Genomic DNA, 23,097 nt, shown 5'->3' on the forward strand with positions numbered 1-23,097 from the left:
AGTGTTGAGAAAAAAAAACAAAACAGCACAGACAACAGAGGGGACAGAATCAATACTGTACAGCTGCAGGTTCCTCTTGGCAATCCCAGATCCTGGCTATCTTCTTCAGCTGAGGATGGGACAGTTTTTCAATTTCTAAAAGTCAGCTCAAAAAAATTAATAGTATTAAAAAAAATAAAAAAGGGAAAAAAGAAATTGCCTTATTCTTTCTGTTGGCATCAGTCTGTAGTAGAAACAGGTCATAAAAGAACAATTCATTAGCTGCTGGAGCTGGGAGGCAGATGAAGTAATTTCCTAAGCCTTAAAACTTCAGTTGATTGTGGAGCTGGTAAACAGAAGAAAACAATGTGACAGGAGAGGGAATAGTGATTAGCTAGGAGGAAATCAGAAAATACCTTTGAAGAGCTCAAACTTCTCCAAATTATTTGTTTCTTAACACTGGAAGCTGTGCCACAACAAAATTCTGTCAAGGTGCACAGAGTTCATGGATGGAGTATCCTCTTTTCCCAAACCCCTCAATGCCTTCAGTGTGGCACACGGTAGGAGAAGCTCCGAAACTGAAGGCATGGAAAGTGAGAATGCTCTTGTTATCTGGCCTCCCTATTCCAAATGACCCATGAGCTATTCCCTGGCAAAGGAGGCATGGCAAGAGCATCTCTCAAGTGGGGGATGGAGGAGAGCCTGTTTTATCTCTGACAGGGAGCACCCAGGCACCCTACTCATCCCAGTGGGAAAAGGGGACTCCACACATCACCCACCAGCAATCTCAAAAGCCCCAATCTCTTGTAAATGGAGTTTGTTAACATATACATACACACTAAAAGAGTTTCAATATAAAATATATTTATATAAAGGTTAAAATGCATAAGGGACTCTACCAAAGGACAAGAATGACTTGAGGAAGCAGAGAAATATTATTCAGACCTGAATAGTATGAAAAAAAAACCAGAAACCAGGAAAAGAGAAACCAGTTAAATAAATACAGCCTCACACTAGTATTTTGAGGATTACAGCCATTGAGACTCAAACTGCACAGCTGGACAACCTGGAAAATAATGTACTTAATAGTTGATATATAAATAGATACTTGAAAATCTTGGAAAGTTTATTGAATTCCTATCAAAAGGATAACAAGATAGTTAGTAGAAACGTGTCCGCAACCCACATTTTATGTTGCATTGTCACAAACAGAATGCACATTCTAATTACTTCTTTTTTTTAGTTAGTTCCAAATGGTTTAAAAAACTTGCAACATAAACATCATAGTAAAAATAAAATCCCACCACATTCCAAGGATGTTGCACATCACTTGAAAACTGAACTGCTTAGAAGATGAGATTTATGAAGTGGCCCTTCTTTTTCATCTCAAATCAAAGATTTTACACATTAAATTATACGACCCAAAAGCTACACACTGTAAAAACTCTATACAGGGCTTTTTTCTGTTTCTGCTGCCAGTTTGGGCTTTGTGTGTTAGAAACGAGCGGACATAAGAGTGAAGTGCACACCAATGGACTCTCATGTAGCTCACAAGTGACCCTCCTTGTCAGCAGAGAAAACAGACAATAACATGGTTATGGCCAGACCAGGACTTTGGCCTCATCAACAGCTTAGAAGCCTGAGACTCCTCACCCTAAAAGCATAGACGTAAGCAGCTCACAGCTACTGAATTAATTTTGGAGGTCCATTTTTATTCTCATGACCACTCAGGCATGTACTTGAAGTTAAGCATGTCTTAAACACTTTCAAGAACAGGCATTTTTTAATTGAGGTTTCAATGTTTCCTCTAAAGCAATTGGAACTTTTAATTGGGGATCCATTCTCATCTCAACCCTGAAGTCTAGAATCTAAAAAAGAAGCTTAATGAAATTTAAAAAAAAAAGAAAAAAATCACAGAAATTTCTCTGTCAAAACTTTTTTTTTTTAAATGTGTCAAGTGAAAAGAACCTACCTATACTGGAAATGAACCTACAGTCTCTAGGAAGGCTGAACATTTGGGCAGCAGACATTCCAGTTAAGAGTTTTACACAAACACAAAGTATGCCTCTCCAAGGCTAGCCCACTGAAGGTACAGTCTGCTCTGCTGGGGGCTCTGACCACAACCATCTGATCACTGTCACTCTCAGGGCAGCCTGTGACTGCCAACGCCTCAGAAATGCTTAGAAGAAACAGCCAAAAGAAGAAGAAAGGGAAAAATCAAAAGGCAGGTAATTAATATTAAGCACCCAGGGGTACCTTTTTTTTTTCCCCAAGTGACTGACTTTCTTGAAAATACTCAGGAATTCCATTACAATTTTCACTCGAGGACTGAAAACTCAGAATATATGACAAAATTTCTCTCAACAAGAGATGATTAGTAGGGTATGACAAAATCAAAAGAATCAAAAGAGCTCATATCAAAGATGAATCTCTGTGACAGCTCATGCCAGAGGACCCCAAAATGCTGATTTCAAGACCACTGCAGGCCAAGAACAGTACCTGACACACACTTCCTTTGTTAGCGAAATTTCTTTTGAAGAGTTCTTCTGTGATAATTTTAATGTTCATAAGGACAATAGAGCTAAAAAAGATATCAAAGTCTAGTACATTGATCAGAGCAGGAGTTACAACAAAAGGATGCATTATCTGACTAGTAATTCTCTGCTTTGAGAATTCAAGCAACTACTTTAATTTCAGATGTATTTCAGGTTGAAGTTACGTTCACTTGGTATAAAAGCCTTCTGAAACTTATTCTCTACTAATTTTTTTAGGACATCTCACAGCATCCTTCAGAATAAAAGTCTATCTTGTTGACATAAGTGATGTAAAATCTGTAGTCACCATCAGCTGCCATTTTAATTTTATTACTAAACACACAGCAACAGCATAAATATGAAGCTCACCAAGTAATTTCCTTATTCTGCTTCACTGCCTGCATTTTGTATCTACATACTAATGTATTAGCAATACCAATTTAATGGGAGTATTCTCAGTTTTTGGAGCTTTTTAAAAACCATTTTATCTAGGATTATTGATTATCATCAACATCCTAGCTCCTACACTTTATGAAAGCTTTTTATGTCACACAGAACAGCAGATTACCTTCTGAATCGTCATTATGGAACAAAGGTATGTCTGTCAAGCTCTTTTTTAGTTATGGAATACTTCACATGCACTTCACATATATGTGAAATGTCAGAAGGAAACTAAACACCTCAAAGTCTCAATATGTCATTCAGATGTCAAAGTATGTCCCAATGCATAAAACACCTCTACTTTTGTTCAGTGTTAATAATTAAGTTTAGAAGACTGCTAACAAATGCTCTTAAGGAACACAAATTTTTGAAGAGTTCCAAAGGCACATGGAGCAAATTCAGTCTCTCTATATAACTTTTTTCAATGTGTTTCCAAAATGAGTCAAGGAACTACAGTAAAGAACAGCAAATTTAAGATTATGTGCATAATATGTTAATGTCCATCATCTAGAATGTTCTAATATAGCACTTCATCTTTTTTTCTGTATTTGTCAGGGCTTTTTTTTCCACAAAGTTACTCAATTCTCTTCTGGTCCTGCATTTATTTTTGTGAAATACTTTTATATTACTTAGCATTTCTCAAGTTTGTGAGATTACTAAAATCAACATAATTTGAACTTTCATTGTGCAGTTCTGGCAGAAAGCACATATACTGGAAAACCATTTTCAGAGTTCAGATAGTCTTTCTTGTAGATCACTAAATACAATTGCAGGATTTTGATATATTTCCTTGCTTTATCAGCCATGTCAATCTGATGCAATCAGCACTTACTTGTTTGATTTTTCCCTAAACAAAATATATACACATACAAGAGAGAACAGAATCAAATATAATACTTCTCTATCTTCCACACAGCTATATTCTCCTTTTCTTTTGGGGACTGCAGTACTGTGACTTCTGATGATTCAGAATGGACAGCAATACATTCCAGTCAAGATATAAATCCTACTTTAACCATTGCCACTGGTGATAATGAAAAGAATTCTCTTTTTACTTACAAAAAAGAAAACTGCCTTGCAACAGGCCTGAGAAATGTTTTACTATAAATTATGCTAGGTGCTTTGTCATTGTACATGAGTTAATTATATAGATTATTTTTGTAAAAGAAGTTCTTCCTTACATCTGTACTTCTCTTCCAGAAGGCCTTTAGAAAGAGACATCAAGCCAATTTTCAGGGACTGCACTCGAATTTTTCCTGTTCGGCCACTGAAATTAAAAAGACAAGACAATTTAATACAGTTTCATTTTATTTCATTCCAGCTCAAGTCTATTAAATACAGAGAGTTTAATTATTGGAGAGTTATATTTCAAATATACTTCAGATCTCAAAAAAACCATTAACACTAAAAATCACATTAAGAATTCTTTCTATACAATAGCTCAGCTCGCTTCCCAAGTGGTTTTACGCGTCAAAACAGCTTATATTACTACAAAAGAACAGACATTTAGTTCTGCAAAGTTCTGAAAGTGATTTATTATTGTGATATACGCAAAAAAAAATACATGATCACACAGCAGGAAGGCCTATTACTCAGTGTGAAACACAAGGACTGTAAAATAAAAGCAAGTTCTCATATCACAGTAATTAAGTCTTTCTCCTTTTTTTGTTTATGTTTAAAATGTTCTGACATGCACAATATCAGGACATAAATAACCAATTTAAATAAATAGGCACTAATTCAATGATTTGGAGCTGTCATTCTTTTTAAGCAATGTCACTTAAGGCTCATTTTGTCCAGCATGAAAAAAATATGTCCAAACCTAAAAAGCAGCTTGAGAACAGGTAAGTAGGTTCCAAAGCAAGTAATATTAAGTGTGCAGGGCAAATGCTGTTCAAAAAGCTACTAAAACAACAAACCCAGCTTACATGGAAAAGGACAATTTTAAAGTTCAGAAGATCAATGCAGAAACATATCCTTGAAATTTCTTTCTTCTTTTAAACATGAAAAAAAAAAATGACACAATTTTTCTTTAAATGAGACATTGCAAAAAAAAGCTTCAGAATTGTTTAACTGCATCTATGACACACACTAGGTTAGCTGGGTCTTTCACCAACAAGTAAGATAACACTAAATTTCTTATCACTTCAAACATTACTTTGGTCCTTTCTGCCACACTGAAGTTATATATACTTTAATTACTTCTGAAGTGGTTATTACATATCTCCTTCTATCCTATCCATTCGGCATACGGTCTGCTGTCTGATTTACTTCACAACTGTTGTGCTGAATACAAAATTATTAATTTACTCCTGGCTGTCTGATAAATTAGCTAAGCAACTTACAAATATTAATGCATTTATCTTCACAACATCATCTAATCTAGTAACACTAGACAGCAGTATCTTCATTCCGTAAGATGGAACAGAGGTACAGAGAAATTATTGCCAAATTAATCAAAAATATCTATTACTTTCGCTGCCTAGTTGGAAAATCAGGACCCAATTTTCCAGAATGTTATAAAAGTGCCACCTTTTTATATATTCAAGCTTAGCTTCAAATTACCTCCTTCAATCACAGACACTACATCATTCTGGCATACCTTGCCATCTAAATGGCACATTTTACACCCTGATAAAGCTATTTCCCTATTCCTTTCTGTGTATGGTTGTTTGTGCTTTAAATTTATATTCATCAGGAAAAAAGTGAACATTCATTTGGGTTTGATTTAACTCAGGACTGACCACATAATTTGTTTATTAAAGACAGAAACTGAGACTTGGCAGCTAAAAGATCAGGGCACAAATGTCAAGGCTTCAGGGTTCTCCTGATTTCAGGAGATTCCCGTAAGGTCTTTGAAAAACTTCCTTCACACAAAAAGCATTTTCCCAATAAATTACATAAATAAGTAATTACAAAGCCTGCAATATTACATTTTTCAAAAGAGTAACATATTCACGCCTAGTCTCTTTCTTGGAAACAGATAAATATTAACACTGTAGTGACATAGACACAGTAAAAAAACCCCAACATACCAAAACCAAATGCCACACACACTCCCTCTCTCCCTCCAAGACCATGGCCTTTACAGTCCTGACATTTCCAAGCCAATGGTTTAAGTTTTCCCAGTTTAGTGAGTCACAAAACCACTGAGATTAGGAGGGGCCTCCAGAGACCAATGTCCCTGCTCAGTCAGGTAGAGCAGGTGTTCCTGGATCATATCCCATCACTTTAGTGTCTTCTGGATGGAGAAGGATGGAGACTGAACAGCTTCTCTGAGTAACCTGTGGCACTGTTTGATCACTCTTACATTAAAAAACTTCTTGTTTCATGTTTAAGAAAAATTCCTGTGTTTCACATTGTGCCTGCTGCTTCTTGTCCTGTCACTGCACACCACTGAGAAAAGCCTGGTTCCATCTTCTCTTCTGCTCCCATTGAGTATTTATGCACATTGATAAGATCCCCCTGAAACTTCCCTTCTCCAGGCTGAAAAGTCCCATCACTCTCAGTCTCTACTGATACATCAGTTACTCTAAGTCCTTAAATGTCTTCATGGTACTTCACTGGACTCATACCAGTTTGCCAACGTCTCTTTCATCCTGGGAGAGCCTACGACTGGACCCAGGACTCCAGATGTGTCTCACCAATGCTGAACAGAAGTGCAGGATCACCTCCCTCAAGCTGCTGGGAGACTATTGGGCTACTTTACCATGAGCTTGTCTCGCAAGGTGCCTCTGAATGGCAGCATAACCATCTAATTGTCCAACGTGTACAAACACCTAAGAATTGAGGCCTTATAGTGGGAAGATTCAAAAAACTTTTTAATTTCTGAATTCATAAAAATTTATGGGTCATATATACCACAAATGTCAGCACATTACTCAGACTCATTATAGCAATATGAGCATGCTTGTCATTATAAAATCAATTGATAAGGCCACTTTTAGTAGCCCAGATATCTTTTGCTCTGATCCTGATGAAGGGTAGCCTGATTATGTTCCTTTCTCTAAGTAACTTCCTAACACAGAGTTAGGATCCAAAACTTCTTGACAGGCAAACAGTCTATACCATAGCCAGCACAGATGCCTGTGAAACTTGCAAATTATAAATGTATTAATCAGGATATAATTAATACTAAATTGTTGAATGTAAGTATAAAAACTACTGTTTACCAACAATGGTAGGCAAATATTCTGTAGCACTGTGACGGCATAGACACATAAGCATTTTATCTAAGTATATGAATCCCAAAAGGACAACCAGTGATGGGCACAGCTGCGTGTAGGAGTTAGCCATATTAAAAAAAAAAAAAAAAAAAAAAAGCTGTCAGAGCTGTCAGACAGGCAACAAGATTAAATATAAGAGATTGCAAACAGGAATACACAATAAAGGATCTTGGAGAACAAAATGATAACACGAAGTCTAGAGGAGCCCTGTGTCCCTGGAGGAGGAGGGACAATAGCATAAAAACATCAGGTACTAGCAAGGAAAACTAGAGAACAAAGAAGAGCCCGGAGCCATTCAGCCTTCTTTTGTCCTCTCCCACCTAGACAACGCTGGACTGCAGCTGAGGACTACCAGGGACTGCAGCTATCAGCTACCTGCAAGCCCAGAAACACGAGGCAGCCAATACGTGGTAGATCAATGAAGGTCACCACAGACACCTCCCCCCTTGATCACCCACCGACAAGTCAGGCAAGGATGCTCATTTTCCTGCCTTAAAGAGGGCCAGAACCTTCCCAGAGCCTTCTTACTGCTATCACAGCCTGCCAAGCTGCTCCCTCAGAGTGCTCTATGAATCCAAACAGCCGTCATAAACGCAGGGATGCAACTGGAGTGCGTGCAGAAAACTTCTATCAGCTACTGTCAAAACCAGGGCATAAAGTTAAGGCTGACTGAGCAGGAGTCTCATCCTCATTCCTCAGAAATTCAGATTTTACTGAAATGAACATGCTGCTAAGGCCTGGGATATTAACAGCCTGGCGTTAGAAGCTGCCAGGTGTACGAGTGCAACATAAATAACAAAGCTGTGATTCTTCAGGGGAAGATTGGGCTGCAGAGAATGATCATGAAAGTCAGCTTGATCATATGGAAAATGTCAGCATAGATACCACATATACCCTTCTCAGACTAACGTACCAAAAAAATTCATTTTAAAAGAAGGCATTATCAAAAGTATCCTAGAATTAAAAAAAAAAAAAAAAAAAAAAAAAAAAAAAAAAAAAAAAAAAAGTTGAAATACAGGAAGTCAGATAAACATTCCAAAATATTTAAACAGTGCACATAAAAGTTTCTTTATGGGTAATTTTAATTGAAATGAGTCATCACCATGAATCAGTACATATAGAAACAACTCATTTCAAGGGGTGTTAAGCTTTTCCATTAGTACTGAAAGCTATCAGTCCTTTTAATATACATGATGTCTGGAGATTTCAGCAAATTTGACAGTACATAGTTGAACAGAAAAAAACACCAGCTATTGCTTTCAGATGCTTTAAACACAGGCCTAGCCAAAGTATTTTACAGAGCAAAAAATTTCCTTCACAGTTCTCACTGTAAGTATCAAGATATTTATCTCTAATTTCATTTAAAAAATTAGTCTTTGGACTAACCAAAACAAAGAACTTTAAGTCTGAAAAATGTTTATAAGGGCAGATGTTGATGTCTGGAACAACCTTTGAGTCCTTCATGTAGTAAAAGTCACCAAGGAATTTTAGTGCTTCTCTCCTCTGCTCAGAATGAATCATTCCTAATGTGTCAGAAAATACCAGAACATAACAGACCTTTTCTAAAAATAAATTGGTTCTTTTTAAGGGCCAAAGACTTCTGCAGGTTTAGTCTGGAGAACTATTCAGTTTGCCATTAATCTGTGAATCTGTAATTAAATCTCAGTGACTAACAGATGCTTTTTGTTGGCAGTTTAACAACTTGACACATTTTATATCTGTAACACCAATGCAGTATGTACAATGGAAATGCCAAGACACAAAGTAGCTCTTTTGTAAAGGCCAGTTTAGGAAACAAAATCAAAAATTCCACCTTAGAATTGGTGCCTGGTCTTTTAGCATTTCTTTTTCTTCCTGGAGTGAATTTGAAAGGGGAACAAGGAAACACACTCTGAAACATAATTTTCTCTCAGTAAACCTTCATCCTCGATTTTTCAAAGTTTGAATAAAGACTCAAGAATTTAACAGGCTTGAAGAATTAGCTACACTAAGTTTTCAGCATAACAGTCAAGGGGAAATGGGAGAAACTGGAAACATTGAAAGAAAGGTTTGCCGCTTACTAAGTGCATTTTAAATACAAACAGATTAAACAACTGACTTCTAACTGAAGTTAAGATGCAAAGGTAAGCTGAAGAAAATGTAGTAGATTTCTGTTCAGTCTGAAAGAAAACAAAAACCAACCAGTAACTACAAAAATTTTCTGCCATTATTACGTCTTTTATTCTAAATTGCCAATAACATTTAAGTCAAGCAACTCACTTGATCTACTGTTCTATTTGCAAGTGATGTGTTTATTTACTCACAATACAGAACTCTCCAAAATAAAAATAAATGCAGGAAGAAATCCCAGTCAATATTTGATAGAATCTCTAATTTTTCAGCAGTAATGGAGAGAAGTCTGACTAGCAGAAATGTCACAATATTTAAAGGCAATGTTTGAATACCAGTAGCCAGCAGATAAATGACAAATGGGTTTATGTACTCTGTTCCCTCCTTCCCTCCGCCTAAAACCGAAATAAAGTAAAATATCCATGAAGTATAGGAGAATTGGTATGTAATCCTCTGAGGGGGAAAAAAGCAAAAAGCAATGAATTGTTAGAATTTGGCACTGAATGAATATATTGAAGATAATGCATACATCTACAAGTAAAAAATCCCATTTGCAAAGTAAGGTATAAGAATTTTATCACTATTCAAGAAATACTTTTGCTTTTTTCAACTTCAAATGGAGAGAAAGAAAATAAATTTTGTAACCACCCTCATGGAGCTTAGAAATCCCAATCTGCAATTATGTTCATAGTTCTGAACTAAAGCTGAACATATTCAATCAGACCCACTGAAGCAATCACAACCTGTCCTGCACTACTGAGTCTTTAGTCAGCTCCAAAAAAGTCCTGAAATGCCTTTGTTGAAGCTATGTGAGGAGACACATTTAGGACATGGAGGAGCTGATGGAAACCAAGTCTTTCCCCAGTTTTTACTACACAAGGGAGAAAAGAATAGTGGATGACACTAAGAAAAATAAGCAACAAACTCATGACCCAAGAGCATAACTAAATAAAAGCAGACTGCTTGCAGGTCATGCAGGCTTACATAGGGCAGAGCAGAGAGGGCAGAGTTCAATTTCCAGCAGAACAAAGAAAGGATGAGAGGCTCAGAAAGAACTGGCCACAACCACAAGGGGCTGCTGGAATGGACGTTTTCATTTTTTTTTTTGAGACAGTTCTTTCTCTGGAAACAGCAAATGTCCATTTAAATAAACCCACAAGTTCTTACTGTAAGCATCCCAAAACATTCTTGAGGCAAATTCAATGCCCTTGGGAAATACAGCCTCACTGCTAGGACAAGGACAGGTGGACCACGTAACACCAGCCCTCAACATTAGCCATGGCAGGAGCTGTACGTGCTGGAACTGAGCCATTGACACTGCTGACCCTCCAAAACCAGACAGGCTTTAGTGCTGAGATCACAACAACCTCCATTCAGTAGAGGACTCAGGACAGGGAGCTCAGCCAGGATTATGAGTGCAAGTAACTAAGTGTAAGACACATGAAGAAACTATCCCCACCTTTGGCACAAATAGAATCTGATATGAATGGCAATCAGCCTGGGAAACTTGGAATATTCACAGCAGGAACACAGCTAAAGCAGTGTCCTAGCTCTCTACTCACACACACATTTCTTAAAGTCCTTTCAATGTTTCTTCGGTAGTGTAATCTTAGTGCTGAGCATGACAGCATAAGAAACATCTTATTGCATGCAACTGAACTTTCATTATGGAGACAAAAAACATCAGAAGATAACTTTTTAATAAAGAAATTTTCAAGACTTTATAATTTATAACTCCTGGGAGTACACACAGTGTAAAAAACCAATTTTCTTACCTATCATACACATTGAGTAGCCAGTTAAGACACATGTCTACACAGAGAGGAACGTTCACCATATCTTTGTGTTTCTCTTCAAGTCCACTGTAGATGGTGGTGAGACAGCTGATCACATCCTGGACACCAATCAGCTGATCATTTTGACTCAACTTGTGCTGTTTGAAAACTTCACTTGTTGTGTTCAGGTCCAACAGGTCCACTAATAATAGATTTTAAAAAATAACAGGATTAAAAAAAAATTGTGAATACAGATGCCTGAGCATAACATTGGTGATAATTGTTCAAGTGCTGGTTGTAGCAAACACTGCAAACATTTAGCCCAGTGCCTTTCATTTAGTAACTTTATAGTGACAAACCATTCTCTCTGACAAGTCATCAGCATTTCGGCACTATTTATTAAAAAAACCTAGAATACAAACATCACAATGACATTGCACAGCTCAAAACAACATTAAAATAGCTGCTAAAATAGTCTGTATAATAAGAGGACCCTGACTTTGGATTCACACACACAGAATTCACTAGGCTTACAGGATTCTTCATATTTACCATAAAGCAGAGTCCTATAAAATGACTATCACTTTTGGTAAAATGTAAAGCAAAGCAAATTATTCAGTAAGAATTCTTTCTTAAAGGCAGTAAAAATGTACTGAGGCCTGATTAACTGAACAACAGTTGCTAAGTTAGGGCTTAAAAGAAAGCTGGGAGAGGGACACAGGAAGATTATTTATCGTAGTTTTCCAGAACACTAAATGCTATGCTTTCTTGAATAATATTTTTATCTCCTTTATTACAGAATTCTTTCTATAAACAGTTGGTGATGCAATAGGTATTTTACAGGGGAAAAAGGGTTTTGCTCTCAAAACCATTCAAATGTGATTGTGAAAGTCTGGGGTTTGCATGGTCAAAACGAAAGGCCATCAATGACCTTTTGTAAAAGGAAGTGGAAAAGACAAAACAAATGGTGAAATCCTCAGTGACTTTTTTTACAGAAGCAAGGACTTTAATTAAGAAACAATGGTTGTAATGTATTTGTATGCTTGCTACAATAAACATAGCATGCAATTGAAGTGTACTGAAAGCTCATACTGAGCTGTTTGTGAAGAGTCAGTAACACATTTGCACTACAAATGTCATCTCTCAAATGAAAAAATCCACACAACAATCTCTGACATGTTGTGAACTGCTCTTGACCAATCATCACAATGAATCACAAAATCAGAAAACTATTTTTGTTGGAGCGGGACCTTAATGATTTTCTAGTTCCAACCCCTCTGCCACGGGCAGGGACACCTTCCACTAGACCATCTTGCTCAAAGCCCCATCCAGCCTGGCTTTGAACGCTACCAGGGACAGAGCACCCACAACTTCTCTGGGCAATCGGTGCCAGTGTCTCACCATCCTCACAGTAAAAAATTGCTAATACTAATCTAAATTTCTCCTCTTTAAGTACAGAACTCTTTCTCCTTCTCCTATCACAATGTGTCCTTTTAAAAAGTTACTCTCCCTATTTTTTATAAGCCTCCCTCAGCTACTGAAAAGCTGCTCAAAGGTCTCCTCTCTCCCTCTCTCGCTTCTCCAGTATGAACAACCTCAGCTCTCTCAGCCTTTCCTCATAAGAGAGGTGCTCCATCCCTCAGCCATCCTCACTGCTCGCCTCTTGACCTGCTCCAACAGGTCCACATCTTTGTTGTGCTGAGGAACCCAGATCTGGATGCACTATTCCAGCTGGGGTCTAACAGGAGCAGAAGGGGAGAATAACTGTTAAATAATGACCCTAGATTTGCAAGCCTGTGCAAATGGGGTAATTCTATCTGGGCTGGAAAACAAGAACACCAGAAAAAGAAGCAAGAGCAAAATAACATGAACCACTATGAGCAGTTCTGTCAAGAACTCAGTGACCATCTACCAAAAGGAGGTTACATTCCCAATCCCCCTTCCCCTATCTACCCTTCCTCACACCTCCGTAAAGTGAGAAACGGTACCTCACACCTTGCCTTTCCTCTCCTGCACTAAAATCGGTACACTGTTCTGACCTCACAGCGTCAGATTTGCAGGGGTTTACATTTGTTTGGTTTTCATTTTCTTTTTGGTTTGTTTGGGGATATTTTAAGCCCCTCTCTTGGGTTTGCAAACAAATGCCAGCCATGTATTTATCAAAGAAGCAGACTGGTAATTGCAGCAAAACACCTTGCCACTAGTTTGACCTGAGGTAGCCAAAGTGTTTGGCAATACACACGCTGCAGCATAATCTTCTACAGCAGCTGTAAGGGATATGATACACTGGAAAAGCCTCACAGGCATATTTAAAAACAACATGAACCCACAAAAAGTTCATGGTGTAACCCTGACTACATTTTGAGCTGTGGAGGGAGTGAAGTGAAGCCAAGTGAGGTTAACCTGCTATCTGATGACAGGAGTCATCCTCCTGTCTGAACTTAGAACTCCTCCTACTGAACTTAGGAGATGGCCACTTTTCATGCTTTCCTTTCATGACTTCAAAAACTTTCATGAAAACCCCACAAAAATTAAAAAATTAATGCAACCATTTTGCTGGTTTTGTTTTGGTGTTAGCCTTTATTTTAGATTTGGGTTGTGGGAGTTTTTACTTGTTTGTTTCTGGGGTTTTATGTTTTCTAGTTATTTTGTGACCTGCTTCTGTAAGGTAATTAATGGCTGGCTAAAAGCAGGTAAATAGCTTCATAAAACAGACTGACAGCATATGAAATCTGCCCTTTTGAAAGCTTTTGAAAATTCAGAAAGCTTTGGAATGCCAGGAAGTTGTAGCTTTTGGGTTTGGCTTAACATTACCATCCTTGCACTGTAAAGAAACAATTCAACAGACACTAAGCCCGCTAACTTCACATCTTGATCTGCTGGCGTTAAGATCCCTCAGTCACATTTCTCACACTTCTGCCTAACTATTCCAGAGGGAGCTGGGAGAGGTACTTCCGGTATTTTTGTACTAAGAAACACAACTCTTGTTCTTGTGCATTATTTGGGTTTATATTGCATTTCATTTTTATATTGGGTTTTGTAATGGTTTCTTCTGCTCCACTCTGTTCCCTTGGAAAATGTATCACGATGTTTGTCCCTGCTCCTTTTCCCTTCCCATCCTCCCACGCTGGAATGTAATCCAACTCTGTTCCACTCCCACCTTATCCCTGGTTGGGTAGGGGCTCGTCCCTGCCTCTAGCCCCTTCCCCCTGGGTAAAAGCCAAGGGACGAAGTGGAAAAAGCTCTCTCTTGGTTCTTGGGACGGGGACTGGACTGGGCTTCTGACCCTGCGGGGGCAGGACCACAGACTGAATAAAGCCCTGATTTCCCTCGGACCAAGGACAGATTCTGTCCTTTTGCCATCGACAGGAACCTGCTCTCTCTAAAGGAAAATGTTTGCAGCCTGTCTGGGATCTTTAAGGCTGAGGAAAAAATCCATCCAGCTGTGGTTTCTCGCTCAAACTAGCTGAGGCAAAAACGGAGCCAGGGCTCTGTGAGAGAGAGACATGGCAAACTCTGATGCTATACTAATGCAAATTAAGCTAAACATACACTTTTAGATGGCACTATCCATGGAGAACAACCAGAAGAAATTACTTCCATTCCTGCTTACTTCAGCATTTACCTGGCTGAATAAAATTTGGGACAGGCAGTTATCCTATCATGCCATTTCTGGCACCATGCCTACACAGGTTGCAGTGCATTTCTGCAATACCATTCTGCATCTGCTTAAACATGCTGAATGACCAATCCTGCTTTTAATCAACCAATGGGCACAAGGCTCATTTCTCCCCTTTCTGCAGCAAGGAGACTTTCACAAAGAAAAAGAGAAACCATATCATTCAGCACTGTTAAAGCACTTGTGAGTGACTGACTCAGGAGCAAGTAACTACATGCAGCTGCTAATGGCAAATTTGAAGCTGCTGTAACCCCATGGAAAATAGGCATTATTGTGGAGTTTTTTATTAAAAAATAATATCTAAATTGAAAATTAAAATTATAGCAGTCCCTGCAAATAGACTGCACTCTTCCCTCAAAGAGGGAAATGCTCACAGATCTCTTAGTCCCTGATGTCTAAATGTTCCATTTTCTTCCCCTTGTGTGGTTGATATTCCTATTAACATTCCTAAATTTTAAATCACCTAGAGGAATTCAGCAACAGAATTCTGAATATACATGGTGATTTTTTTCACTTTTTGCCATTCAGTACTATACTTCATTATCTGGGGCATTATAAGTTCCCAAAAATGAGCAAAAGGATGCTGCACAAGAATAAAATATCATCAGGCCCTGGTGCTACACAGTTGCCCAGTACATGTGAAACACAGGATACTCTCTCTGCCCCCATTCTTCTGCCTCAGTGGGAAAGCACTCTCACTACATCTGCCCTCATAATCCATGACAGAGAGGCTAAGAATTTGTTATTTCCAACTTGCAACCTTTCTTCTATTCCTGCAAAACATGTATACATGAAAATATATGTCTCTCCAGGAATCTACCTGTCAAAAAACAAAAGAAGAAGAAACACAACTCTACTTTCTCTTTTAAATGGAGAATGAGGAAAATGGGAGTAAGTTCCCCAGAGCTGGGGTTTTTTGACACTTACCAAGAAGAGATATGGCATCAGCAAAGTTTTTTAAAGTACAGTTCTCAAATGAAGGCTCTAAAGTGCAATTGGTCCTGAATCTGCTTGTAAAGCACTTACACCACAAGGTCAGAATCTATCAGGTGCAAGTGGAACTGTGCATCCAGCTCCAGCTGTGCTTTGGGAGTTCCCACCAAAAATACTTTTGACATTATACACACACCATGCCTGTGACAGCAACTTGTTACATTTTACAGTGATCTCCATTTTTGGTGATTTGTTTTGACATTTTCTTTGCCTTAGCACCTAAGACTTTCTGAAGCATTCTGCATCCAAACACCTTTAAAACCCATCTGCAATTAAAATTACAGGAAATACAATGGAAGACTAAAGTAACTCAGACCAAAAATGAATGGCAGTAGCATACAAGATGACTCTTTCCCCATCTAAAAATAAAACCAATTCTTTATCAAGTATACATGTATAACAAAAACTAAGATTTTTTGGCTGCTGTCTCTTCTGATGCAGAACAGAGATTGATTAAACAAACAGCTTCATAGATAATAAGGCAGATTGGACCCGTAGAGATGAAAGTTTTACTCCCAGCTCTTTCAAAGTGGAGTATTCTCTTTATTTCTTACTATTTCCAACTCCCTTCCCTGAAACTGGAGGCAATAGGAGGGCACTTCTGAAGTCTGTGAATGAGGAGAGCTAACCATGGCAGTTATTACAGAAATTGATATATTTTGCAGTAAAAGCAAGAGGAGAAAGTATGTCCCTCTTCAAAGCTTATTAGAAGTAATAAAAGGCTTGATCTATACAGGTCACTAGAAAAGCTGCATGTCTGTCAGAAATAGGCAGCAAGATTAGCATCTGTCACATGCAGTCTGGTTTTCTCCCACTTTTCCCTGAGGAGGAGCTCACACAAGAAGAACTTTACTTTCTGATCTCTCGCTTTGCTTTTTGTTTTTAGGTACATATTGATGAACACTTTATACCCTGCAGGCTGATAAGCAAAACACCCATAATATTCTTTTGTCTTGCTGGGAGATGAACCTGTAGTCCTTAGTGGGACTACACTGGTAAGAGCCTGTGCCAAGCTTTCTGGAGTAGTTAGCTGCCATCTCAGGCACAGCTTCATTTAGTGATGCATATCTGAAGTCCAGCTAAGATCAGACTGTTGTCTTCTAGGCTGGAAAGAAAACTAACCACCTGGAAGGTGGGAAGGGAGTGCCCTTCGTGCAAGATCTTTCATGCTTGCACTTCTTGTGTTCCTACTCAGCCTGCAGTACTGTGCATCCTTCAGGGCTGAAAAGTCCTTCCATGCCAAAGACTCCTAATTTGTAAGAAGAAAATTTGGTAATATCATACATCTTTCTACCACCTGTTGCTGATACGTTTCAAAAGGTTGAAAATCTGCAACCTCAAAATTGTCTAGTTTCCTTTTGCTTTTTCTACTTCACCCTGGTTTTTTTTTTGTTTTTTTTTTTTTTTGTTTGTTTTTTTTTTTTTTTTTTTTTTTTTTTTTTTTTTTGTTTTGTTTTTGGTTTTTTGGTTTTTTTTTGGTGTTTTTCTGTTAGATGTGTGTTCTTATTTATTTTGTTTTCCATAGTTTTCAAAAAATTAAGTTTGCCTTGCACAGGAGACTCAACAAGAGCACAGATCCCAAGGTGTGGTACTTGCTGTGTGACTTGGAGAAGCCCCAAGTCCAGAGGCCAGGACAAGAGCTCCTGATCTATCACTTCTGAGGTTGTTAAACATGAATGAACACGTTAATCATGCAACTTGCTGCTGAATTAAACCATTGTTGTGATATAATAGGAAACGCTTTTCAAATACCTAGCAACATAAATAAATAAATTTATAAGTAGATAAATTTACCTATAGAAAAGAAATTTTGAGATACAAACAATTCTTAGTGGGTCAACATTTCAACTTACCCGCTGCACCTCTTCTTTTATTAATTTATTTATTTGTAATAACGACACCTATTGCTGGCAATTCTTCTTGCCATTTTGTTGGTTGACAGTGTGTCATGGATGACTCTGCTCCACCGTTAATGCTGTTAGAATGAAGCTGACCCTCCCTTCCCCAAGGACAGTATAGAAACCGTTTCCCTCAAAGTCCCAACTCACAGCACAGTGCTTTCTGCAGCCTGCGGATTTTGATGGCCGTGCGGTAGGCGGAGAAGCGCACGTTGTTCAAATCAGCTGAAACAGCAGAACAGAAACATGAGCGGCCCTAAATGTACAGCCCCGTAACTTTCCTTTTACAAATAAATCTTCATATTTTGAAAGAAGTCTGATATCCCTTCTCTTCTCTGTAGTGAACTAATAGGATATATCAGAATAAATTAAAAAACCTGACAAGTTGGGACCTCAGTCCAGTTCACCTTCAGGGAAAACCTCCTGACACTGACAGTCCAGGACCTTAAAGAGAGAGGCCCTCCAGAAATGCTGACACCATCTTGGCACATGTAATACATAGATATACAGGAGAGTTTTACATACGTATTATGCACTGGCACGTAGTTCCCAGACAATTGCTCAAATACAGCAAGTTTCTCAAATTTACAACTCCATCAGATAACATAAAGGAAACAGAGGGCAGCAAATGACACAGTAACAGGAAAAAAAATGGCTTAAGCTATAATTTATATGCCATGACTTTGACTTTGCAAACTGTGCTTTAAAACGGACAGTCACACAGCTGTAAGCTCTATTTTAGAAACTGATTGGTACAGAAACACTTTTTTTCCCTCACTTAACAGTATGTTTACCCTTCCTCTCCTTTGAATGGGAGATTTGGCAGTAAATGTTGATGCTATCAGGGCATGTTGAACTAGTTATACCATATTACAGTTTAACTTTTACTGAAAAGGTAGGTGCTATATTTTATTCCCAAAATTAGTTCCTTGCAGACCAGCACCCTGGTTTAGACATTCAGAGAGCCTGTATCATTGGACAATTCCTTGTGAAGTTAAAAGAAAAAAACCCAAGGTACTGCATTAAGGATAGTCAGAGTATATGGTTCAGAATTAATATTGCCAAAAGACAATACACAACATGACTAAGGCAGTAGGTTTTGGGCAAAGTATGTCTCATCACAAAACGGGAAATGCTGTTACACTCAGGTCATGAGAACTCAAGCATGGTCAGTATCCAAACACAGCTTTTATTCATGGAATAAGAATCACAATGTTTTTATGAATGCACTCACCTAAGGACTGGAAGAGATCGGTCATTTTAGGATGATCCCAACAAGTTGTCTGTGTCTCATGACTACAAAGGAACAAAGTAATCAAAGTTTCAGGAAACACATATATGCACTTCCAAAGAAAAAAATCTTGAATATATTCTGATTTTCTGCATTAAGTGGCAAGAAATACCTCAGGTCTAATTAAAATGCACAATCTGTACCACCCAGCTGCTTGCTTTTATAATCACAAAGTTAGTCAGACAATAGCCCACCCATATTTAACAATATTTACTTTTGATTCTCACTGTGATGGTAAGAGCTGGAGACTCTGACCCCGCAGATAAGAGGTACACTAATAAGGTAAAATACAAAATTTCCTGTGCTATAAAACAATAAATAGAGTTGTAAAAACAATTTAAAAATTAAGATATTCAGATTTTATTTCAATCTTCATTGCATATCTGAGCACACGTATCAGAACATAGGCAATGATGTTAAGCTTCACCTGTAACATTTATTTAACATGTAACATGATCATTTAGGTTGGAAAGGACCTTTAAGATCCTGGAGTCCAATGGGAAGCCTGATCACCATTCACACAACCAGTCAGTAAATTTCTTGATTTAGGGGACATGCTCTGTACACTACAGTTCACAGAACAGAGATTCAATAGGCAGCATCCCTTAACCTACTGTCTAGTGTTGCTGTTTCAATAGGGGTCGAAACATGTATTATGTCACGTCCACTAAAATCTCCAATTCCCTTCTACAAGCCACACTTTACTAGCATTGATCAATATTAAATGCTGGAATGATTGTACATTCTTGTCTTACAAGGTATTTACATTTGAATTAGATTTGCAAGGTAATTAATCAGAGAAGTCATGTTGAAAGGATCATAGGAGTCCCTTTAAAAGTTAATGAAAATGAAATTATGCAATGCTAGCAAATGTAACAGCAATGCTCAGAGAACACTAAGTATTTCACCTTTGTTTCTATTTAAAAATTGCTAATATACCCATTTTTCTTTCCTGCATAGAGGGATACTTGGTTGTAAATAATGACTTTAAAAAGGCCACTTTGGCATTAAACGTAGTGAACTGTACCATCATTTGCTATATATAAACGACTATACCTCAGTGAGTGCACACTGATTTATCATCAATGTTTATTTTTTAATCGTGAAACGAACCAAAAATGCCAGGTGATACAAAAAAAAAAAAAAAAGTATAGAAAGTCTTTGCTCCAAAGAACTGCAGAGACAGGACATGTACCATAAGTGAAGGCAAGCTCCTAACAAAGTAAGTGCTGAGGACCCTTTTGTGAATGCATTAGCCTCAAACATACACCAGTGGAAAGAGCATGAAATGGGTCTCTGTACATGGGACATCATCCTCATTTTACAGTCCATCCACACCAGGATAAGCATTCCAGCTCTGAGTCTTGCCTAGGTATTCAGAGACAGCTTCTCCCCTTCAAATTCTGCCATGGATCTCATTTGTCTCTCTGGCACTATCACAATTTTGTGAGGTGTTTTTCATGGAAGTTCATAGGCAAAATATGTATTTACTATTAATAGAGTAGGTACAAATCTTTTCCCTCTTTGTATTACCCCCTAGTTGCTGACTGAACATGACTTCATTTAAACAAGAGAGATTTATACAATAACAAAAAAAAGAATTCTATCAGACCTTGATTGTCTCTAAAATACTACAGCAAACACTCCTCAATTCAGAAAAAAACACTTAAATACATCTTTACATCTGAACACATCTTCCTGAATAGAAGCTTCTATTTGATTTCATTTTGATATCATTATCACATGAGTTACATTCATGTTTCAGCTTTCCAATAAGGTGGTTGAGGCTCTGGTAATGCTAAACTCCAAAACTAATGCACGCCAGTAAATCAGTGGGTTTGCATCTTTTAGAAAGACACTTCTAAAACAGCACTGTGCTTGTCTTTTTCCAGAAAAGAAATTTCAAAACCATGTAGATTGACAATCATTTTCCTGTAAAAGGCATACCAAAAAAATTCATGAAACCAGCAACAAGAAAGAATATATTTGGATTTTATGCTTTGCCATGGTAAAGGCTGGTGACTGTCCAGCATTCTCACCCTGGTGTCAAAAAGCTACAGTATATCAGAAAAAAAAAGAACATATACAGCTTCAGTAAATACTGAAGTAAATAGGAACAGGAAATACAATATAATAGTTCATCCTGCTCAACTTATTTAATTACCTCAAAACTACTCTGGCAGCTGCCAAATGTCTGCACTAACATGTTAACAGGATGCCATAAATATCATGTTGCCCATTTAGAAATGTTGACTAAATCCACTGCAACCGCCCACAGAAATGAATACAATATGTGATCAGATTAATAAAGTTTGTTTTAAGGACATAGCTTTAACTCAAATTCCCTAAGAAGCCACTTCAAAAAGTCAAGTCCCAAAACAAAACAAAAAAACCCCAAACAACTGGTGATTTTACTGTCAACATTTTAAGTGAAAAGAATTTCTTAGGATCTTCTGAGGAAAAAACACCCTTAATAAAACAACAACATACCTTCAAACTTTTATGTTAAAAGTAAAGGTATGTGGAAGTACTGTGACAGAAAGTGTAAATACATGTATACACAGAAATACATTTTCCTCTATTTTAAATGTTGAAATATCAATGCAAACACTGTATGTAAACTACATGCAGTTTAGCTGAGCTGTTTATTGCCTTAGAAATTATGATATCAAAACTAGCTGTGATCACGGGGACTTTGTTGAATTGCAGCTTTTATTTCCCAGTTCCATTTTCTGCCATTAAACATATGGCTCCATGAACAAATATATTTCTGACTAGTGGGGTGCTGTGAGGACATTCCTGAGAGCTGCAGCAGGAGTGCAAAGTTTATTTAGCTGGCTCCAGAGACCTTTTCTCTCTCTCTCTTTTTTTTTTTTTCCCTCCTTTTTTATTTTTTTTTAATATAGAAGAAAAGTACTTAAATACTTGGATAAATCCTTGTCTTTTTTTTTTTTCAATTTCCCCTGTGGAAATACACTCCATTATGCATTTGCAATACTTAATTAGGATGTGGGTATAGTTAATTGCAATTTAGATTCCAGCTTGTAAGTAATTTATAAACCCATATGCAATGAATAAGAACTGATTTTACTAATCAAATGTTATCCCTTAAATCAAGTTTCCAAGAATTAAGAGAAAACAACAGTTTCATTATTGAAATTGTATACTGTAAATACAGAGTTTCAGTACAGTTTTATCTGAAAGACGAAAATCACTTTAATAATAACAACATGCCATGCAAAAAACACGATTTTTTTTTTTCTATTGTGCCTTTAATTAAAAATGAAGCAGAAAAAGTGAACAAGATATCAAAAACTTCTGTGCCCTGCACTGTAATCTTGTTTCCCCGTTTGATGCAGTAAATACCCGAACAGCTAAATTTTCTCTTTACATAAAAACACAGAACATGAAATTTATGCCTAAAAAAAATAAGGACATAAAATATTTTTCTGTTTCTATTTTATTTGCAAAAGAAATACATTTGTGCCAAACCGCATAAAGAGCAACTTTTCACTCGGTTCCTTTCTATGCCACACAGAATTTGTGGGAAAGGAGGCCAAGTGAACATCATGCGGTGAAACTGAAAAAAAGGCAAGACAGAATCCTTTCCAATACCCTAAAATCAGTACTACCTGACAGATGCTAGGTGACTACAGAGGGTGAACAGGACTGTGCCAGCCTAATTCCTAAACACCCAGCACTAAAACATTGGCAACAGCCAAGCAATTGCATACAAGGATCCTGCAGAGAAGAGGAATGGGCTCAGGGCGAATGAATCTCCAGCTCAACAGTCTGTTTAGGTCAAGGGAGGCAGCAGCTTCACTGTCACAGGCAGTGCTGTTACCATCACCAAATATAGTCCATGGGTAGGTTTCATTTAGGCACCAAAACCAGGCTTCCCTGGACAAAGCCACGGAAAAAAAACACAGTTGTAAATTTCTTAGCTATAAAAAAATCATCTCACTGAACTTCTGAAAATATTCAAACCAAGCAGTTTACCAAGAGCAGAGAAACCTGCAGAGTTTTCTCTCTCTGTTACAGCGACCACAGCACTTCTGTCCCAAGTCACAGTGATGACCGCAAGGAGCACCTTCTCTTACAAGTACCCTGCTAACGTCAAGAACTACTCATAGAGTGGGGTGATATTAACTTTGAAGGTGAACAACAACTGG

At 37.7% G+C, this 23,097-nt stretch overlaps 1 protein-coding gene across 7 annotated transcripts in view; it reads right to left on the bottom strand.

The window, feature by feature from the left end:
• The window catches only part of UTRN (utrophin), a 351,387-nt gene that overhangs the window by 41,362 nt on the left and 286,928 nt on the right, over positions 1–23,097 (bottom strand). For all 7 annotated transcript variants that reach the window (XM_040060117.2, XM_040060120.2, XM_040060116.1 and 4 more), the window contains 4 exons: positions 18,869–18,930; positions 17,785–17,859; positions 11,065–11,266; positions 4,136–4,221 (listed from right to left, as the gene is read on the bottom strand). In XM_040060117.2, the coding sequence (XP_039916051.1) occupies positions 4,136–4,221; positions 11,065–11,266; positions 17,785–17,859; positions 18,869–18,930 (425 nt within the window). The remainder of the gene's footprint in view (positions 1–4,135; positions 4,222–11,064; positions 11,267–17,784; positions 17,860–18,868; positions 18,931–23,097) is intronic.

This window comes from Hirundo rustica, chromosome 3, assembly GCF_015227805.2.
Source record: "Hirundo rustica isolate bHirRus1 chromosome 3, bHirRus1.pri.v3, whole genome shotgun sequence".
NCBI lineage: Eukaryota > Metazoa > Chordata > Aves > Passeriformes > Hirundinidae > Hirundo > Hirundo rustica.